At 42.2% G+C, this 21,326-nt stretch overlaps 1 protein-coding gene across 1 annotated transcript in view; it reads right to left on the bottom strand.

Annotated features, from left to right (window-relative positions):
- The window catches only part of ZDHHC8 (zDHHC palmitoyltransferase 8), a 175,876-nt gene that overhangs the window by 22,432 nt on the left and 132,118 nt on the right, over window positions 1-21,326 (bottom strand). The window contains exons 2-4 of the mRNA XM_084648884.1: window positions 8,970-9,091; window positions 5,700-5,857; window positions 2,202-2,374 (exon numbers count right to left, since the gene is read on the bottom strand). Of these exons, the coding sequence (XP_084505010.1) occupies window positions 2,202-2,374; window positions 5,700-5,857; window positions 8,970-9,091 (453 nt within the window). The remainder of the gene's footprint in view (window positions 1-2,201; window positions 2,375-5,699; window positions 5,858-8,969; window positions 9,092-21,326) is intronic.

The following is a 21,326-nucleotide window of genomic DNA, read 5'->3' as shown; positions in this document are numbered from 1 at the left end:
CTGAACTAGAAATCTAGTAAGTAATCCCCATCTTTCTTTAGGGTTTTTCAAAATTACACATTGAAGTATGTCTTGGAATTAAGCACTAGAAATTACTTCAGTCTATCAGTGCTGTTAGTTTCTTGTTTAACATGAGTCCTAAAGTTATCTACTCCTCAGAGTCCAACACAATATTGAGTATTTGGAAGCCATACGGTCCCCATGCCTCCCTTCCTACTTTACTTTACTTCATTCTTTCTACAGTATCTAGTAGCTTCAAGGAGCTAGTCAGCTGGTCCATTCCTTTACAAGCCAGAGGAACACAATCATCTGGGACTGACCATGTCCCAGAATGTCAAGGTAGCAGAGTAGTGATCTCTCTCCTGCATCTCTCCAAGCTGTCCTCTCATTTTAAAATGCACACTGGAATTTATAGCACATATAGCACTGTGAAAACCCATGATCTATGAAGATGCAGGATCCTCAACAAAAATGTGCATGGAGACCAGCAATGATTATCACTGCCAGTGGCTTTGGCCAAATTTATATGTGGTGTAAGATGGTGTAACTACAAGCATTTCAATGGAGTTACTTGTGTTTACAATAGGTACTAATCTGGCCCATGTGATGTAGATTCAGGTAAATGCAGATGTTCTGCTTCCTCTTCATTGAAAAAGCAGTCCCTTCACCAAGCATTTTGAGAGACAGAAGCTAAACAATAATTTAATGAAAAAAGAAAAGGAGTACTTGTGGCACCTTAGAGACTAACAAATTTATCTGAGCATAAGCTTTCGTGAGCTACAGCTCACTTCATCTTATGCTCAAATAAATTGGTTAGTCTCTAAGGTGCCACAAGTACCCCTTTTCTTTTTTGCAAATACAGACTAACATGGCTGCTACTCTGAAACCAATAATTTAATGGTCTCTTTTTTTTTTGGCAATGCTAAATTTTACAGCCCAGCCTCCTAGTATGTTGAGAAGCTATTGGTTGGCATTTTTAGTATCATAAAACTATTTTCTAGCATGAGACTAAAACTCTCTATATTGCACAGGATGCTGTGAACTGACTCAAACGCTACAGTATATTCTTCTGGGAACCTTGGTACAATGTGTAGTGCAAGCTGCTGAGTCAAGAGGTGTAAATAGTCATTTGACAAGAATGTCTGGATCCCTGCAGAGCTAGAATGCCAGGCTGCAGCATGTCATACATATCTTCCACAACAGCCAGGTCAATCAGCCCCCCTTGAAGTGACCATGGCAGAAGATCCACCGAATGCTGTAGAAAAACCACCTTTGGAGTATCAGGAAGGAGCCCTGGATCTTGAGTGGTTCTGAAGATCTGTAGCTCCCACTGACTAAATGCAGTGGGAAGACCAGATTTGATTATTTCACCCCCTTAAATGGGTCCTTGAAGCATTAAAAGAAGCTGAAAAACAAACAGAATGTTGATTCACTGATTTTAGTTGTAACTATTCTGTAAAGGCTCTTATACACTTTGAGTCAATGAGAGTTACTGGGGATCAGCACTTCTGAGGATCAGACTCCAGCTATGGTCCCCAGTTCATATAGAATTGTGAAGATTCCTTTTGTTCTTCTTCAATCCCCTTAATTAATGATAATGTTATAACTGATATAGTGCTTTATGGTAAATCCTCACCACACAGGCTAGTAGATCCTTACCTGGTATCCCCTCTCCTTCTAACTCTGCTTCTTCCATCTCTTTATCTCATTCAGATAAATAAAAAAAGAGTAAATGTTTTTCTATAAGCCAAGACAACCATATAGAAATCTTTAATCCTGAAGGATCCCGAAGCACTTTACAAAACATGTAGAGGGATATACAGCTACCACTCAAATGCAACAACCTCTGGGGCAAAGCAATTGTTTTAAACACAGTAATATTACCCAACAGTCTTAGACAAGACAAGTAGGAGAACCATATCCAACTGAAATTAAAGGGAGGATTTTAATGAAGCAGGATGTTGCTTTCTGTTATGGCAGCTGGATGACAGATATACACAGAAGCTAAGCAGCAACTTCTGAGGCAATCAAGGCTTCCGTAGGTCAGGCAAATGTTGGGGAGAAATTGGGTTGGGTTTTACAATAAAAGAACATGGGTATCAGAGAAAGGGAGCCAATCCCATCATTTCCTGAAAGGCAAATCTTATGCAAACAGTTTCCTTACAGCACCTCGACTTCTTAAAGATTAAAAGGAAGGATACGTAATGGTGGTATGAGCTGCCCCCAGCTTTTCCATATGGTTTAAAATATAGATCAGCCCAAAGCTGAACACTCCAACCATGTGTGTGCTTAAGGACAGCAAGAAGAGGAAAAAATATCGGTAGTTCCTCCGTCCTATGCAATTGTTGACCCATGGGCAGTGATGGTCAAAGTCCTTGTAAAGAGATGGAGAGACACGGAATAATATCCAAGCAGTGAAAGAAAAACATTGCCTTAGAAATAAATGTGAACCATTGAGCTACATCTATCCAAAAAAAACCCGAACTTCAGGTAAAATCAGATTAGGTTTGGAGCTTTGCAGATTGGCTCCATCCTGACATTGCCTGGCTGCCCAGGTAACAAAACAACATGCTACACCCTCTTTATAAGATTCTCCTGGGACTGAGGGACTCTTATGACTGTGGATGAAGACACACCAATAGGTTTAAAAACGAAACAGATGTGTACACCACATTGTGGGGCGAAGACAGTTTCTCTTCTTCTCTGGCTCCTGTAGCATTGTATAGTTATCAGAGTAAGATTATCATAAATCGTAGTGTCTTGTACCTTTAACTTCCCTGCCAACTGTAGATTTCCACCCCCCTCCCTCCCCCACATTTTATATATGTAAAGGTTCAATAAGGATCCAGAGGTTTTTTATTTCGAGGTTTTGGCCTCTTGAAAAAGGTTTTGTTTTTTTTTTTGGCAAAGCTCAGGCAGGAAGCAATATCTGGCTAATAAGTGGGGGAAAATTCTGGATGAAGTTAAAAAAATAAGCACTTGAAACACCCAGTTTTTCCTGATCAAGAGTTCCCATGTGCCAGAAGGCTGGATTAAGGAGATACTTATAATGAGGTCATAGACCCTTTAAAGCTCCTTTAACACCAGTTTTATATGGCTGTAACTCTGCTGACTTCACTCGGGTTATTCCTGGTGTACACCAGCATAAATCTGAGCATACTCAAGCCTGGAGTGAGCAAATTTATTCTATTCTGTTCTCTTCACACCCAGTACAGTACATCCTTTATTCTTGTCAATAGTGACTTATCCTTTTCTTTGTAACAATGTTATATTTAGATAGATACCTCCCACTAATGGCAAAGTGGTTTTTTTAAAAAGTAACTTGTAAATTAACTATAAATATGTTGTGCGAGAGACATGTGCAGCTCAAAATATTTGGAAATAAAGCTATATTGAAACCTCAGCTTTGGGCACTTCCATGAAAATTTGTCCTAAAATTTTATTCTACCACAAATTCATTTTCAGGTCCAGTTGGTCACACCAAGTGTTATATTTCACTTGGTTTTGTTTTTTTAAGGGATGTGATAGAAAAGAGCACCTGTCTCTGAAAGCTTGGAAGCTGTACATTGCTTTGCACATCTCTGAAACAGAATCAGTCTGATAGTTTGAAATCAGATGTGCTCAAAAAATCTGTCTCTAGGCTAAGAGCTTTTATCATGAGTTGCAGCCCAAAGGTGAAATAAAAGATACAAAGTACAACCTCTTCCTAAAGGAGTATCCTAACAGAAATGCCAATAGACTTTTTCACTATAACTGTGTCCAGGCACTACTAGAATGTACAGGTATACTAGGGAATAAGTGTCACAAGAATCAATAAGCAACTTAGCCTGAGACTGAAATTTATTGATTAATGAATTAATGCCCTTGCTTGTATCCCTCAGTAAGCAATCACATTTTAATTATGCAGCAAGAGATTCCCTGTTAGCCAATCAAAACAGCAAGTAATGCTCAGCTGATCTAGGCATAAGTAACACTCCTCAGAACTGGAACTCACTGCACTGGAGTCTTGCATTCTGACTTGCTCTGAGATCCAAGCCATTTTATTTTTAACGAGAAGTTACTCTGGGATTCTCTCCCACTTTCCTCTCTGACTTCCCTGGAATATTGTGCCTCGATGCCACTAGTGACATTAGGGGTGCATGGAATTGCCCGCGTTTACACCAGCTAGTTTCAGGAAATCTTGTGCTGGCAACACTTCCTTTATTGAAAATGGGGTTTTCACACAGACACTGAGGGGTAGGGGGGAAGGATTTCAAATTTCAATTCAAAATTTAGCTTCACCTAAACAATATTTTGACGTTAGAATTAATGACAATGTTGATGTTTTAACTCAAAACTCTGAATTTTTGGTCCAGTTTTCTAGTGAAAAAGCCAGCTCCATCCAGCAGCCTACATCAGCCCAACAAAATGGCTGTTATGGCTGCCCCTGTCCTTTCTGGGAGCCCTGCTTCTCCCAGCAATGCATTTCTCCCCATGTCCCCTCAGCTCTCGCACCTTGCTGACTCTCCCCATGACAGGGAACTGGAATGTTGTCCTATCTATTACTGGGTATTAGGCAGAGCATAGCTTCCAGCTGGCTATAATTTAGGAATCTGCTCTTAGGGATAAAGCAAATGACATAAACTAACCGCAGATTGCCTCTGTCACATGACTAGCTCCACTGTGATTATTCATATGATTAAGGCAAAGAGGCTTTGGCCCAATATGGTATACATTATATTCTGGCTGACTTTGAAATTCACTTGGTGAGTTTTAGCCTATTGCCAATTAGGGATTCCCATTATTTTAATCATACAATTGAATACATTTTAAAATGTATTAAAGATTTAAATCAGTCTAATGAAAAAATACACCTTACAGTAGAAATGATCATTAAGAAGTGGAATTTGTAGCTCAGCAATAAAAATTTCCCGTGGCAATAAAACACCATAGTTACAGTCCACTGTATTTATGAGTTTGGGAGATGTTTATGGCCCAATAACATACTCCACTACTTTGGGGTTATTGTTTAAATATACTGTGTGCTTCACTATGACCTCAAATTTATCAATGTGTGTCCAAGCCGCATAATGTAGAGGAATTAGAAGCATGCATGAGGTCATGGCCATAGGACTAACTGCAGTTTATAAATGGGTATGTAGTATTTTAATTTTAGACTCAGGAATTCTTATTCTATTCTTCCTAAAATTCACATGCCACTGAGTGTTATGATTTACAATTCAAAAAATCATACTCCTACTGCTATTCATATTTACATATTTAATAGGGGACAAAGCAGAGGGATCAGGAATTTTGCAAGCAGACTTTCCCCCCGTCTCCTCCTAAATTCTGCCAATGCCCCATAACCTTCCCTTGTAATGCTTCCAGTTTCATAAGCCCTAGGCTACTCCTGAGCAGAGACGGCTAGGAATACCAAATCATGCACTGCGTTTGGGGTGGAGAAAGAGTCATTAGTGACAAGGATGACACCAAACTCTGTTTCACTTGTGACTTCAATCAGATTGAGGGCAGGATTCTTAGGCAATCTGTCAACATCGGTGGAGCGGCCGCAATTTACACCAGCTGAGAATTTGGCCCTTTACTGCTAATTTTTTTTGGGAGGGAAAGACAGGGAGTCTTCACTCAGCTGGGTCATCTACCTGTTCACAGGTCCACAACCTAAATCCAACCCAAAAGATCAGCTAATCAAGGAGATTTACCTCAACGCAGTTGTCACAGACGCTGCAATGGGAGCAGCGGGGCGGGCGATAGAAATGGCACGTGGCACACCATTTCATCCGTACTTGGATTCCTTTAATCTCCACGTTCTTGTAGAGTGGAGCTCGGAAGTCATCATCTTTATCCTCATCTTCATCTGCTGCTCGATGCAAAAATATAAATAAATAAATAAAAATAATACAGATTACAGTTTAAAGGTGGAAGATTTAACACTATCAGGAGTCGGATACATGGACACTACATGTGTGCTGGTGGACCTATCTTCCATGAACTTATCTTGTTCTTTTTTGACCCCAGTTATGCTGTTGGCCATTGCAATATCCCATGGCAATGAGTTCCACAGATTAATTGTGCACTGTATGGAAAAAGTACTTCCTCTTGTTTGTATTAAACCTGCTGCCTATTAATTTCATTGGGTGATCCCTGGTATCTGTATTGTGGGAAAAGATAAATAACTCTTCTGTATTAAACTTTTCTACACCATTCATGATTGTATAGACTTCTGTGGTATCTCCCCTTAGCCGTTTCTTTTCTAAGATGAACAGCCCTGATCTTCTTAGTCTCTCCTCATATGGAAGGTGTTCCGTACTCTTCATCATTTTTGTTGCCCTTCTCTGAACCTTTTACAGTTGCATTCAAAGTGTGGATGGACCATGGATTTATATAGTGGTATTATGATATTTTATGTCTTATTTTTTATCCCTTTTCCAATAGTTCCTAACATTCTGTTAGCCCTGGTCTACACTAGGAGTGGGGGAGGGGGAGTCGATGTCAGGTACGCAACTTCAGCTACGACAATAGCGTAGCTGAAGTCAACGTATCTAGATCGACTTACCACGGTGTCTTCATGGCGGTGAGTCGACTGCCGCCACTCCCCCGTCAACTCCGCTTGCGCCTCTCGCGGCACTGGAGTTCTGGAGTCGAACGGAGAGCGCTTGAGGATCAACTTATAGCGTCTAGACTAGACGCGATAAATCGACCCCCGATATATCAATCGCTACCTGCCGATCTGGCGGGTAGTGTAGACCTACCCTCAGTCTTTTTGATTTCTGCTGTGAGCGGAAGTTTTCAGAGAACTATATACAGTGATTCCTAGGTCTCGCTCTTGAGTGGTAACCACTAATTTAGAACCCATCATTATATATGTGTAGTTGGGATTATTTTTTCCAACGTCCATCAGTTTGTACTTATCACCACTGAATTTCATCTGCCCTTTTGTTGCCGAATCACTCACTTTTTTTAGATCCTGCTGTAAGTCTTAGTTAAGTCCAAACTGGCTGGTATCTTGAATAATTTTGTACCATCTGCAAACTTTGCTACTTCATATTTTCCAGATCATTAATGAATATGTTGACAGCACAGGCCCCAGTACAGATCCTTGGGGAACCCTTCTGTTTACCTCTCTCCATTGTGAAAACTGACCAATCTGCATAGCTGGCTCAACCCTGGTCTTCTCTTCTGAGATGAACCACAAGCAGTGGGAGTTAGGAGTCTTGGATTTTATTCCTGGTGAGTCACCATGGGTCAAATTTTCAAAGATATGCACGCACCTGAAGATGAAGATAGGTACCTAGGGTGGGATCCACAAAGGGATGTAGGCAACTAACTCTTGTTTTTAGGCACCCAGGTCCTGTTTTTTAGGTATCACTACAATCCACAAAACTCACACTCAGCTGCCACCTAACCTTTTAGGCACCTATGTTTTTGCCTCTGGGCATATGCACAGCCGTCTCACTCTAGGCGTCCGGGCAACTATCTCCCACCTGAGCCTGCACGCACATGCCTCGTGATAGGCGTCTGGACACGTTATCTCCCACCTAAGCTCCAGAGCGATTCACAGACTCAAAGAGATAGGCACTCGGCCACCTAAATCACACGCAGAGACATGATCCAGTGGGCATTCTTAGAGGCAGGGCTTAGCAATCACCCCTCTGGTCAACATCTCCCATTAGCTACTTTAGGCGGCTCCCCATCCCGCCCACTGAATTTGTGGATTGCAGTCTAAGGCACCTATGTCCCCTCATTCATTATCTAGGTGCCTAGGCACCTAACTCAGGCTGCCTGAATGGCAGTGTTGCTCCTAGATTTTCTAGATGCCTGAAAGTTAGGTGCCATAACGCTAAGCATTGCAACGTCTAAGTCCCTTCATGGATCCCACTCCTGTGGGTTTTCAAAAGAGCTTAGGCATCTAACTCTAACTGATTTAAGTGGGAGTTAGACCCCAGGTGCTTTTGGAAATAGCAGTTGCCTATCTGCATCTTAAGGAACCTAAATATGGTTGAAAATTTGGCCCCATATGACCTGGGGGGCAAATTATTAACCTCACTGTGAGTTAACCCTTAAACTCGGTAATTATATTTACCTTAATCAGTGTTTGTAAAGGGCTCTGAGATCCTCATCTGAAAGAAGCTATATAAATAGAATATGTTTATCACTGGCTCCTGTCTGGAAAGAAATAGCATCACTTGCATGAGCAGTTACGGCTCATTCAAGGGAACAGTGAAGAGAAGATACTGAATGCCGGAGAGAAAATGCACTTTGCAAGGGGCAGGGATCCATTTGTTTTGCGACCTCCCCCAAAGCAGGCTCTGTTGCAAGCTGTGTGTGAATGACTAGTGGAACAGGGACAAAGTGAGACAGTAATTCTCTCATTTTGATGGTTTAAAAGAAATAGTCACGTCATCGTTCCCATAACGATAGACAAACAGTTTTTATCCTGTTCAATCAGCTATGCCCCAGCACTAAATTAAACAGCCATTTATTTTACAACATATATTTAAAAATCTCCACTCTAACTCTAGCCTTAATCATTATCTTTTTTAGTGTTCAGTGCTACTGTGTTTGTTCTAAGCCTGCTGGAGTGAATCGCTGTTTTAATGCAGCCGCTTTCAGAAGCTCAGCCCTCCACTGCACCATGCTCAGCTGCCTATTGTGAAGGCAATGACTTAAATCCAATGTGCCAGCATGACACAGGGGATACTAATCGCAATCACATTAGTCAGGCTATCTTCTCAATGAGAGCTACATTATCCAATGCCAGGCCCCAGATTACCAATTCAAGCAAGTACAAGGAGGAAAAAAACCTTTCCATTTCAGAAACCGACAGAGCGTATCCACAATTTAGCTTCATCCGTGCATTTACAGCCAGCTGAAGATAAAAAAGGGAGGGGAAACGAAACCAATAGCAAATGGGCTGCTTCGGAAACCCTACTATTTGCCTTGGCTTTTTTTTTACCCCTATCCCCCATTACCTCGTGGAAAAACTCCAGGGTCCATGAAAGTTGCCATGCTGAAGTTTGCAAGTACGAACAAGAACACGAGCCCATTGTACACAGGGATGGCTGGGGAGATGGCTCTTGTTAACCAGGGGCACCTGCAGAGAGAAAGAATTAAAGATGAGGACTTTTTATGATGTAACAAGCAGAAGCTTCCTGTTCACAGCGTTCAAGCCTTACTCGCCCCCACAGATCATACAGTGGTTGAATTTGTTACCTCAGAGTTGAAACAACTATGACAGCTGGTTTCAATGATCTACAGTACATATTATCTGCCCTCTGTAAAGCAGCATAGTTCTACAGGGCAGAAAGGACTGAATTGTTTATTTGTAGGGTTCTTGTGTTATGGAGCAATCTTTTTTTTTTTTAATGACTTGACATTTTACTTGTTTGTGTCATTGCTGCACCCTGACATGGCATTTCTGTAATCAGTGGCAAAGATTCTGCTTTCAGTCACTAAAACAGAATAACTTTATGCTTTCAATTGGGATTACTCCTGATTCCCACTGGTGTTAATTAGAACTGAATCTTTCAATCATCAATCTCCAGAGGATGTACAAATAGGAAAACAAATAATTTCCATCAAGCTCTTATTTCCTATACAGTTCTCCCCAGTGAGAGCCCTTAAATCTGTAAATATCACTCCTGGACATCATTGCAAAACCTCTTTCTATGGGGGAAGTACAGGGTAAAAAGCGTTAGTTAAACCTCGTGTTAGGGGGCCAACAGAATGCAAGCATAGTAGTTAAAATACTGTGCATAGCATCTGCCATGTAAACTGTTTTCCAGAAGAAAGGAGATTTGTAACGAGTGTATAATTGATGAGTCAAGACACAGGAAGGCTATTCTAGCTGCAAATGAGAAGGCTCTTGCACCAAGGGGGATGGGAGTACCAGAGCAGAGCACAGATAATTTCCCTGATACACAGACTATACTTAAGATGATTTTCCTTGATAAAGGAATTTATTTATTCATTCTGCCATTTATACCACTTATAAACGTAACTCTGAAACCTAAACGAAGTTTATTTTTCTCCATTGTGTACAGGGCTGGCTCTAAGACTTTTGCCATCCCAAGCAAAAACTTTTTGGCTGTCCCCGCTTTTTTTTCGTGCCCCCCTCCCCCCTGGCTCCACCCTAAATCCGCCCCTTCCCAACCCCTTCCCCAAATCCCCGCCCCCACCTCCTCCCCCGGGCGTGCCGCATTTCCCCCCCCCACAATTGCTTCCTGCGGCTTCCCCCCCAGCCCTGCAACCCCCTGCCCTAGCTCACCTCCACTCCGCCGGCTCCCCTGAACACGCCGCCGCTCCGCGTCTCCCCCTCCCTCTCAGGCGAAGGAGAGGCAGTGTGTTCAGGGGAGCCGGCGGAGCAGAGGTGAGCGAGGTGGCAGGGGGGAGCACAGCCTGGGCGGGAGAAGGGGGGAGAAGCGGAGTGGCGGCGGCGCGCTCCGGGGAGCAGATGGAAGCGAGCTGGGGCAGCGGGGGCACATTTCTCGGGGCGGCATGGCCTGCGCCGGAACGCCGCCCCGAGAAATGTGTCGCCCCAAGCACCTGCTTGTTTTGCTAGAGCCGGCCCTGATTGTGTATATAGAGGTTTGTTATTGTAGGGTTCCTAGGAAGCTTACCTCCTAAAGAAAACTCCTGAAGAAATACCTACTTTAAAAATGGGAACAAAGAGGACCCAGGGAATTATAGACCAGTCCGCCTAACTTCAATAACTGGAAAGATACTGGAACAAATTATTAAACAATCAGTTTGAAAGCACCTAAAGGATATGAGGAATAGCCAGCATGGATTTGTCAAGGACAAATCATGCCAAACCAAACTAATTTCCTCTGACAGGGGTACTGGCCTAGTGGATGGTGAAAAGCCATAGACTTTGTATATCTTGATTTTAGTAAGGCTTCAGTCTCACATAACAGTCCCATAAGCAAACTAGGGAAATGTGTTCTAGATTAAATTACTATAAAATGGGTGCATAACTAGCTGAAAGACCATACTCAAAAGAGTAGTTTTCAATGATTCACTGACAAACCGTGAGGACATATCTAGTGGAGTCCAGTCTTGAGTCCGGTACTATTCAATATTTTCATTAATGACTTGGATAATGGAGTGGAGAGTATGCTTATAAAATCTACAGATGACATCAAGCTGGGAGGTGTTGCAAACACTTTGGAAAACAGGATCAGAATTCATAACAACCTTGATAATCAGAGAATTGGTCAGAAATCAACAAGACAAAATTCAATAAAGACGAGTGCAAAGTACTACACTTAGGAAGGAAAGATCAAATGCATAACGATAATATGGGGAATAACTGGCTAGGCATTAGTACTGGCTGAAAAGGATCTGGACGTTATAGTGGATCATAAATTAAATATGAGTCAACAATGTGATGCAGTTGCAAAAAAGGCTAACATCATTCTGGGATGTATTAAGAGGAGTGTTGTATGGAAGAGATGTGAAGTAACTGTCCCACTCGACTCAGCACCAGTGAGGCTTCAGTTGGAGTATTCTAGTAATCATACTTCAAGAAAGATGTGGACAAATTTGAATGAGTCCAGAGGAAAGCAACAAAAATGATAAAAGGTTTAGAAAACCAGACCTATGAGGAAAGGTTAATAAAAATGGGCATGTTTAATCTTGAGAAAAGAAGATAATAGTCTTCTAACATGTTAAGAAAAACAAGGAGTCCGGTGGCACCTTAAAGACTAGCAGATTTATTTGGCATAAGCTTTCATGGGTAAAAAACCCCACTTCTTCAGATGCATGGACCATGCAGCTGAAGAAGTCCATGCATCTGAAGAAGTGGGGTTTTTTACCCACGAAAGCTTGTGCCAAATAAATCTGTTAGTCTTTAAGGTGCCACTGGACTCCTTGTAGTTTTTGTAGATACAGACTAACACAGCTACCCCTCTAATATGTTAAGGGCTGTTATAAAGAGGATGGCGATCAACTGTTTTCCACATCTGCTGTGGTAGGACAAGAAGTAATTGGCTTAATCTGCAGTAAGGAAGATTTAGGTTAGATATTAGAAAAAACTTTCTAACTGTAAGGTTAGTTAAGCTCTGGAATAGGCTTCCAAGTGAGGCTGTGGAATCCCCATCATTGAAGGGTTTTAAGAACTGGTTGGACAAACACCAGCCAGGGATGGTCTAGGTCTAGCCCAGCACAGGAGGCTGGACTAGATGACTGTTCAAGATTCCTTCTAGCCAAACATTCCTCTGATTCTATGGAAAAAAAGCATATTAAAAAGTCACATGGATTTTGCAAACAGAAGTAAGAAAAATATAGAACCAAAAAGTTTGAGTCCTCACAACTGAGAGGACACCTTTAATCTGTACCAGTCCTGACAGTCAGGCACTACCCCATGCTCATATCAGCATAATGCACTGCCCCCATTAGTGTATCTCATTCATCATCACCCTAGGTTGTGTAATTTTTGGCTGTTACTTAAACCTATATTTGAGCCAGACTGTTTGCAGTGCTGAACCCTGTCAAAAAAAGTAATACTCATAAAGCAACCAAACTTTCCCCAAATCTAATTCAAACTGATCTGTTCCAGACATATCACTTTAAACCGCTGTGAATGGTGCTGTTGACCTTGGAGAAAGACCATTAAAGAGGCCCCTGTGGCTAGTATTAGAATGACAGAGCCATTTGCATGTTCCGTCTGCTAGTGAATGAGCAATACACAGAGATTCTCTTACACTCCCCTCCCCTCCCCAACCACTATAACAGGACGAGGCGTCCGACATTTTACTTCACAGAGTGCCTGTAACGTTCTTTACTAACAACTAAGCTAAAGAGGCCTAGGTGCCTTTATTCGCTTCAGTCAGCATATATTTGCTGGATTTGTTTGGGAGTGGACCGCAGAACTGTCATGCTCGAAGAGACCAATATCCTGTCACCGACAATGGCCAGATGCTTCAGAGGAAAGTGTAAGAAACCCGGGAGTAAGCACTTATGGGATAAACTCTGCTCATGGAACTTCCTTCTCTAAGTCTGTTATAATTCCATTCCATCCAGCTACTGATGAATCCATTTTCCCAGTGAATGAGACAGGACATCTCAGCAATCAAGGATTATAAAGTTGCTCCTCACTTGTCAAGCAGGGAAGGGACAAGTCAGCAAACCAAAGGACAGGAAAGTCATTCTTACAGATAATTTGCCACACAGAGCAGGTCTTTAATGAGTGAAACTGCCTTGGATGATTAATGTGATAACTGTTAAAGTTCTTGTGTGTCATTTATGTTGTCATATTCCCAACAACCACAGCATAACATTAGGAAAACTATAACCACAAACTAAGCTGTTCATTTACTGGATGAGTAGCGCAACTGAAAGACTTCACGGAAGTTGAAATAAAGGGTATAGTCAGTCATCATAAATATTAGCCAGAAGCTCTGGTCTCTTCCTTTCTACTTTTTCCTTCCAGAATGTTTATGTAGCATGAAATATTGTGTAAAATGAGATCTTATGAAAGGCGCTTCTGAGCTTTTCCTCTGTAAATTAGAATGACAAGTAAAAGCAGAAACTGGGATCAAGCCAAAACCAATCTCAGCAAAGATATGTTTTTAAGAAGCCAAAGCTATCCTGAAACTTTAATACAATAATCTCAGCCTCTTTGAAGGAGAACTTCTGGGGAAAAAAAACAAATGAAAAGTACAGTTTGATGGGCAAAGGATTCTCTAGAAACAGCACATTCTAACTGTTCTTCCTTCACCCCCATTTTTAGGCAAAAAATAACAGAAGCCTTAACCGAAGTTTGGAAGTTTCTTTTGCTACTAATACTTTGTGCAACAAGTATGACGTTTCGCATCTTGCTATTTTTATGCCAGGAGGGGAAGTTCACAGTCATATTTATGCAGATTCCATAAGAGAGATGCCCTTCTCTTCTGGAGACTTCGATTCAAGTCTAGGCCAAGGCACAAATAAAAATGCATTTGGTGGCCTTAACTGCCTTCCTCCACCTCCATCTGCTTACTTTCCAAAATATTTCAGTGTCTTGACAAACTCCTCCTTAGCTTGGAGATGAAAAGCTTGCAGTTAACTATATACTTTGTCATCTTGGTACGTGACCAAGGACTTTTTGGACCTATGGCAACTCTAGAGTAAGTGGTTTTGTATTTTAAACCACAGTCCTGAACTGAATTAGTATGGTCTAACTTTCAAGTATGGACCAAATCCAACACCGCTAAATTGGAGATTTCCGCAAAATTTGCAGCCCAGTGCAGCAGAACTGCAAAAGTAATTTACTACAACTGCAATCCTACAAAATATGTCCCTGGACAGATTAACTATATTAGAATGATGCCAACTGCCTGGCAACAAGTGTGTACTTTTTGGAACTACAGAACTATTCCCAGTTAGGCTACCCAAGAATAGAGTAATTTTATTAATTTGCCATGGACAGTCACAGGAGGGGTAACCAAGGGTGATGCCAAAGGCAGCAATTGTACAACTTTACCTGGTGAGTTACCATATCTGTTGCTTCTGGGGTGTTGTTTTGCCTTTGATTTCAATGGGGCCATTATTTCACCCTTAGACTGGAGTCCCACCCGAACAGAACTAGCCCACTGCATATGTTATTGCCTTGTATTTCTCATCCCCCACTTTCAGAAGAAGCCAGCCCAATTTGCTATCTAGTTCAGTTGTCCAAATTCACTATATTACAGTTAATGTGTTTTCTTTTAATTTCCCACTGTTTTTACTTTGGAGATACCCCATCTCCAGTACCCAGATTTTCAGCAGTAATCCTAGTAAGGTATAAGCCAGAACTAGATGCATTTATTCAAACACTCCCCACTAAAAAACTTTAGGGATTCACATAAATTGGATCTGTATTCAAACCATCCCAGGCTTTGGATTGTAAGCCTAACTCCAACAGATACAGTTTTGCAGAACCAAAGCCACTCCAGTGTTGCCCAGCTCGAGGTTAGCACCATACATTTGCCAACATTAGCTATTCTTCACAGCATCCCTGTGATGTGAGCAAGTTAACCCACATCTAAAAATTTACCTGTGGTTTGAATTATTATTTGCTAAATGTGTTATCATGCCCTGTTTACCTCAGGTTGCTGTTTCAATGCCGTTGTGGCTTCTTCATCTCCCAGGGTGTCACAAATGACTACCTTGCAAGACATGATTTCACCCAAGCAGTGTGCAAAACCAACTTCTAGGGAAGCTGCCTTTCTAGGTCACTTGGTGGAAGGATGCCTCATTCCAACACAAAATGCTCCTAAGCCGTGATGATATTCTGACATTTATACTGGTACATTACTATTGTGCACCAAGGCCAATGATAAGTACAAAATGCAATTGTGTAAAATTTGGGTACCATTACTGTCATAGGATCAAAAGCAGTTAGAAAGACCCATCAGCACACTGCCTGCAAGACCAGCATACAGTTCCCTGATGGAGATTGCATTACAGAGTTTTTTCTGTGGTAGAAATAAAAGCCAGGCATCTTTGATGTGGATTTACATCCAGAAGTGGAACGATGAGGTTCAGCATGGCATCTTTGTTCCCTAAACCCCAGTCAATTTCCTATTAGATGAAGCTCTACCTCCTTGTCTTCACAGAAACACCTAATAACACTATGACTGGAGAAACCAAAGTGAGTGACCGTAGACAAGGTAAAAGATAAGGGAGGGGAGACAATGCCAGATGTTTTATGACTTCACGTGGTTTTGGTACAAAGCAACCAGATTTGTCCCACCTGGCATAACTGTAATCTCAAAGACTCCCTATCTCCTACAGAAGCTATTCCTAACATAACAATAAACATTTAAATTCAAGTTAACTGGAAATAAAGAGCACAATAAGCCCCCTGTTCCAAGTTTAATTTAGATCTCTAACCCAATGCAGGAAATCTGCAGACAACCGCTATTATTTTTCCCCAGCTGTGCTACAAGGAGAAATTCACCAAGAGAACAGCCCTTTAATTGTTTTGTTTACTACAAAAATTAGAGCCAGCACACACCAGAAGCACATATTGTAGACAGTTATGAATCTCTGAACTAAGCACACAATTACACAGGCAGCATTTTCCGCATAATTATACATCTTTGGCATAGAGCAATACTGCACATAACCCCTTGCAGAGTAATTCAGGATGACAGATTTAATCTCATTTATCTTATTTGCTCTCAGAACCCTGTCACAATAAAATGAAAAGTTAAAAAGATTAACAAATAAAACTTACTAGGTGTCAGATACACCTAAGCATTATCAACTGACTTCCTTTACTAAATTAAACAACAGACAATCTTTCTCAGTTGGTGCTAAGAAGTAGGTGTGTCGTACAATTACAGTTCATCTGTTTTTAGATAATTGATCAAGGTTATTTGTTCCAATACCAAATTAAAGTTTTATTTAATCCTATGGAAATCAAGACAAAAAAATACAAATGAAAGGAGCATAGTGAACATCAAAGAAACGTATTTTTAAACAATGAAATCTAATATGAATCCACTGTATTTGCAGGTGGGAGACCTGGGTTTAATTCCATGGTCATCATGTGGAAGACAGAATAAGCTTTGATACAGTGAAGGCCAGAAACTCTGAAAGCAAGTAGGCAGAGACTACTGCCTACCATACTTACCAATATTATATCACTGTTTCTTTGTACTCCTCCATCTGACTATAACCATTTGTTGTGTCTTGTCTTATACTTAGATTGCAAGTTCCCTGGGTCAGGGACTGTCTTTTTGGTCTGCGTTTGTACAGCTCCTAACATAATGGGGTCCTAGTCTATGACTAGGGTTCCCAGGGAGTATGGTTTTACACATAATAATAAATAAATAATAATAATAATAAAATTATAATAATTAATTAGACACAGGTACTGGAAAAGGGCCTGAGCCACAAAGCTTGAATCCAAACCCAATCTTCCCACCAAAATTAAGGAGGCTTGTATTAGGGTTTTGGGTTAGAATCATAGAATATCAGGGTTGGAAGGGACCACAGGAGGTCATCTAGTCCAACCCCCTGCTCAAAGCAGGACCAATCCCCAACTAAATCATCCCAGATAGGGCTTTGTCAAGCCTGACCTTAAAAACTTCTAAGGAAGGAAATTCCACCACCTCCCTAGGTAACACATTCCAGTGTTTCATCATTCTCCTAGTGAAAAAGTTTTTCCTAATATCCAACCTAAACCTTTTCCACTGCAACTTGAGACCATTACTCCTTGTTCTGTCATCTGATACCACTGAGAACAGTCTCGATCCAGCCTCTATGGAACCCCCTTTCAGGTAGCTGAAAGCAGCTATCAAATCCCCCCTCATTCTTCTCTTCCGCAGACTAAACAATCTCAGTTCCCTCAGCCTCTCCTCATAAATCATGTGTTCCAGTCCCCTAATCATTTTTGTTGCCCTCTGCTGGACTCTCTCCAATTTTTCCACATCCTTCTTGTAGTGTGGGGCCCAAAACTGGACACAGTACTCCAGATGAGGCCTCACCAATGTCGAATAGAGGGGAACGATCATGTCCCTCGATCTGCTGGCAATGCCCCTACTTATGCAGCCCAAAATGCCATTGGCCTTCTTGACTGTTGACTCATATCCATCTTTTCATCCACTGTAACCCCAAGGTCCTTTTCTGCAGAACTGCTTCCTAGCCATTCGGTCCCTAGTCTGTAGCAGTGCATGGGATTCTTCCGTCCTAAGTGCAGGACTCTGCACTTGTCCTTGTTGAACCGCATCAGATTTCATTTGGCCCAATCCTCTAATTTGTCTAGGTTCCTCTGTATCCTATTCCTATCCTCCAGCATATCTACCTCTCCTCCAAGTTTAGTGTCATCTGCAAACTTGCCGAGGGTGCAATCCACACCATCCTCCAGATCATTTATGAAGATATTGAACAAAACCAGCACGAGGACCGACCCTTGGGGCACTCCACTTGGTACCACCTGCCAACTAGACATGGAGCCATTGATCACTACCCATTGAGCCCGATAATCTAGCCAGCTTTCTATCCACCTTATAGTCCATTCATCCAGCCCATACTTCTTTAACTTGCTGGCAAGAATACTGTGGGAGACCGTGTCAAAAGCTTTGCTAAAGTCAAGGAACAAGACGTCCACTGCTTTCCCCTCATCCACAGGGCCAGTTATCTTGTCATAGAAGGGTTGGCCTGTTTTGTGGCAGACTTCTTGTCTTGATAGTTTTGACTCAAACAAACAAACAAAAAGAGGCCCAAATCATTTCAGACCTAGTTATCTGACAGACTACCTCTCTGATAATGAGATATCTTAGCAGGTGATCAGCAGAGATACCTGAGATGACAATGCCCTGGTTTTGACGAGAGACAACTACTTGCAGGGTATTTCTCAGTGTGGGGCCCAGGATTCCGGAACTTGCTTCCCAACTGGACCTTACACAGAATGAATCAGGACACACTGAAAGGCCAATGTATTATTCCAAGCTTTCAAGTAGGGGGTGGGGTTTGCAAGACGGAAGGGACAGAAGTGGTGTGTGGGATTGCTGTTCTTTCTTAATGGCTGACTGGGTGAGGAAGAACATGTGATTTATTTGGTAAGTTAGGGAAGGGTTTTGTTTTATGGTGCACTTAGAGCAGGACAAGCAGGTAAGATCTGTATCCAAACTCCTTCAGAGTTCAGGGGTGCTTGGACGTCGTAGGTTCAGAACTGTTTTACGGTAACCTGCAACAATAACCTTGCTGCTGGTAACAGAAACCAGAGCAGGTAAATACTGTCTTAAGAAGCCTCCACTGCTTTGTTGGGAGCAGAAAGATAAGCAGAACCCTGTGTTTTTTAACAAATATGAAATAAAATGCAAAACAATGTATACAATTAAATAAAATGACAAACTCACTCGGCAGAGTCGGCTCCTGTCCCATGGTCCTTGGCCTGGCTCCTCACTCCAGGTGCTGCAGCTTGGTGCATAGGGTCACAGTGCCACTCTGGTTTGGCCCGGCTGCCCCTCCATCATCATGACAGCTGGGCCAAACCTGAGTGGCACTGCGACCCTGCATACCAGGTTGCAATGCCCAGAGCAGGGAGCTGGGCCCAGCCCTGCAGGACAGGAGCCATGGCTGTGGGGTGAGGGTGAGGTTAGTACAGTTCATGCTGTGGGGTGAGGTGCACTCTGTAACACCCCCTAGCACCGCCCACTCCCCAGAGGCAGGACCCAAACCCGCATAGATAAAATGAAATAATTCAAAATTCCCAAAAAATAATATGAGGGGGGGAGCATTTCACAGGACTCTAAAGATAAGGGAGCTCCCAAAAGTTCAGACAAACATCCAAGCTTTGAGCTGCTTATCCAAATCAAATCAGAATCTTCTAAGGTTTGCTTATATGACTACTGAACTGTATCTAATGTTTGATCGGAGTTTAGCACACCTCCTTCCTCAGGTGGAATGAAAAAATTTCTTTCTGTACAAAACACAAGGTGCTGGTTTACAGCTCGGAGAAAGAATATCTTTTAACTCAAATCAACAGTATTAGGGTGATGCAACAATTATGTGAAGTAATTGGCTCAGTGCTGTTCAGCCATGCAGACATAAGCAGCTCAGCAAGGTAGAGCCTAATTAGATAATAAGATGGGCCAACAAGAAGGCATAATTTGATAATCACCGGTATAAACTTCATTGGAGACCTTCCAATTAGCTGTTTTCTTAAGTTGTACCAGCCTGTTCTTGTTTGATAAATTCAGAGTTTATTTTCCTACACCCTCTTCATTAAAAACAAATATTTACTTGGGGTCAGCATTTGACCAAAAAATTGTACAGTAAGGGATAGTAAAATATCACTGGAATCTGGGCAATGGTTTGACATTAGTCATATTTCACTAGCATCTTGTAGCCCCAACCAAGATTGGGACCTTATTATCCTATGCATTGTATAAACAATCCCTGCTCTGAAGACCTTACAGTCTAAACTAGGGGTGGCCAACCTGTGGCTCCGGAGCCACGTGCGGCTCTTCAGAAGTTAACACGTGGCTCCTTGTACAGGCGCCCACTTTGTAGCGTGCCAGGGGATGCTCACTGCTCAACCCCTGGGTCTGCCACAGGCCCTGTCCCACACTCCATCCCTTCCCGCCCTCTCCCCTGAGCCTGCCCTGCCCTCGCTCCTCTCCCCCAGAGCCTCCTGAATGCCAAGAAACAGGTGATCGGGAGGTGCAGGGAGGGAGGGGGAAGCACTGATTGGCGGGGCTGCCAGTGGGTGGGAGGTGCTGGGAGCGGGGGATGGGGAGCTGATGGGGGGCTGCTGACATATTACTGTGGCTCTTTTGCAATGTACATTGGTATATTCTGGCTCCTTCTCAGGCTCAGGTTGGCCACCCCGGTCTAAACAGATGAGAGAAAGGTTAGGAGACGAAATACCTAGAGAGGAGAAGGAATTTGCCTCTGGCCACCTAGCAGGCCAGCAGCATAGCTGGGACTAGAACCTAAGCCTCTTGACACCCAGGCCAGTGGCCAAGCCACTAATCCATGCTGCTTTCCTTCTTTTAGTAGCACCTGTATTAGAGAGGGACCAAACCAAACAAACTTTGGACAAGTTCAGACTTGGATTTGCACGCCTGGCCCATCCTTGCTATTAAACAGAGCAAAGCATTTGGAAGACAGAGCCTTCAAGAGTTGTTTGGGAAAAGTTTGATGTGTACGGCACAGTCTGCACCTCATGGTGGGGAAACACAGCAGAGCCGTCTTAGACTTAAGTGCTGAAGAGCTGACGCACCTCTTACATATCTGAGGCCAGGAGGGATTTTTCAATTTATACACTGTTTTCCTGCCCAAAGTCACAGGTGAAGCAGTTTTCTGATGATGTACAGTCAATACAGTGACAAGAAAATATCTTCCATTTTTGGTCCTTGCTGAAGATGTTGGGGGATTATTGTACATCTCAATACATAGCCCAAGCACCTGCAACTGTAAATAAAGTCCTTTATAAACAAAAAAAGGTGTCACTGCAATTTTTTTGAGGTAAAGGCGCATGTCTGACATCATACACAATACATGGTCTTGCGTCAAAAGCACAAACCTAGGACTCCGGAGACCTAGGCTTTATTCCCAGCTCTCCCAGGCTTACTTTGATAAATTACCAAATCTCTGTACCTCATTTGTAAGAGTAAGGATAATATAGTAGCTACCCTGGCAACATACCACTGCTAAGAGGTAAATTAGTGATGGAAGGTGATACAAATGCAGAGTATAAAACAGTTGGGGTGTTTCATAAAAAAGGGAGTTGGGGGCAGAAAAAATAGAAGTTAGAGAATTTATCAGTTTTCATTATTGAAACTGATAAAGAATGGACTCTGACAATGTGAGAGGTGTTGCAAAAATATCTACCTTGAACTGTCAGGTGCAGT

The sequence above is a fragment of the Lepidochelys olivacea genome (assembly GCF_965140295.1).
Source record: "Lepidochelys olivacea isolate rLepOli2 genome assembly, chromosome: 15".
Classification (NCBI taxonomy): domain Eukaryota; kingdom Metazoa; phylum Chordata; order Testudines; family Cheloniidae; genus Lepidochelys; species Lepidochelys olivacea.
The sequence above is the reverse complement of the archived record's forward strand: the minus strand, read 5'-3'. Positions and strand labels throughout refer to the sequence as shown.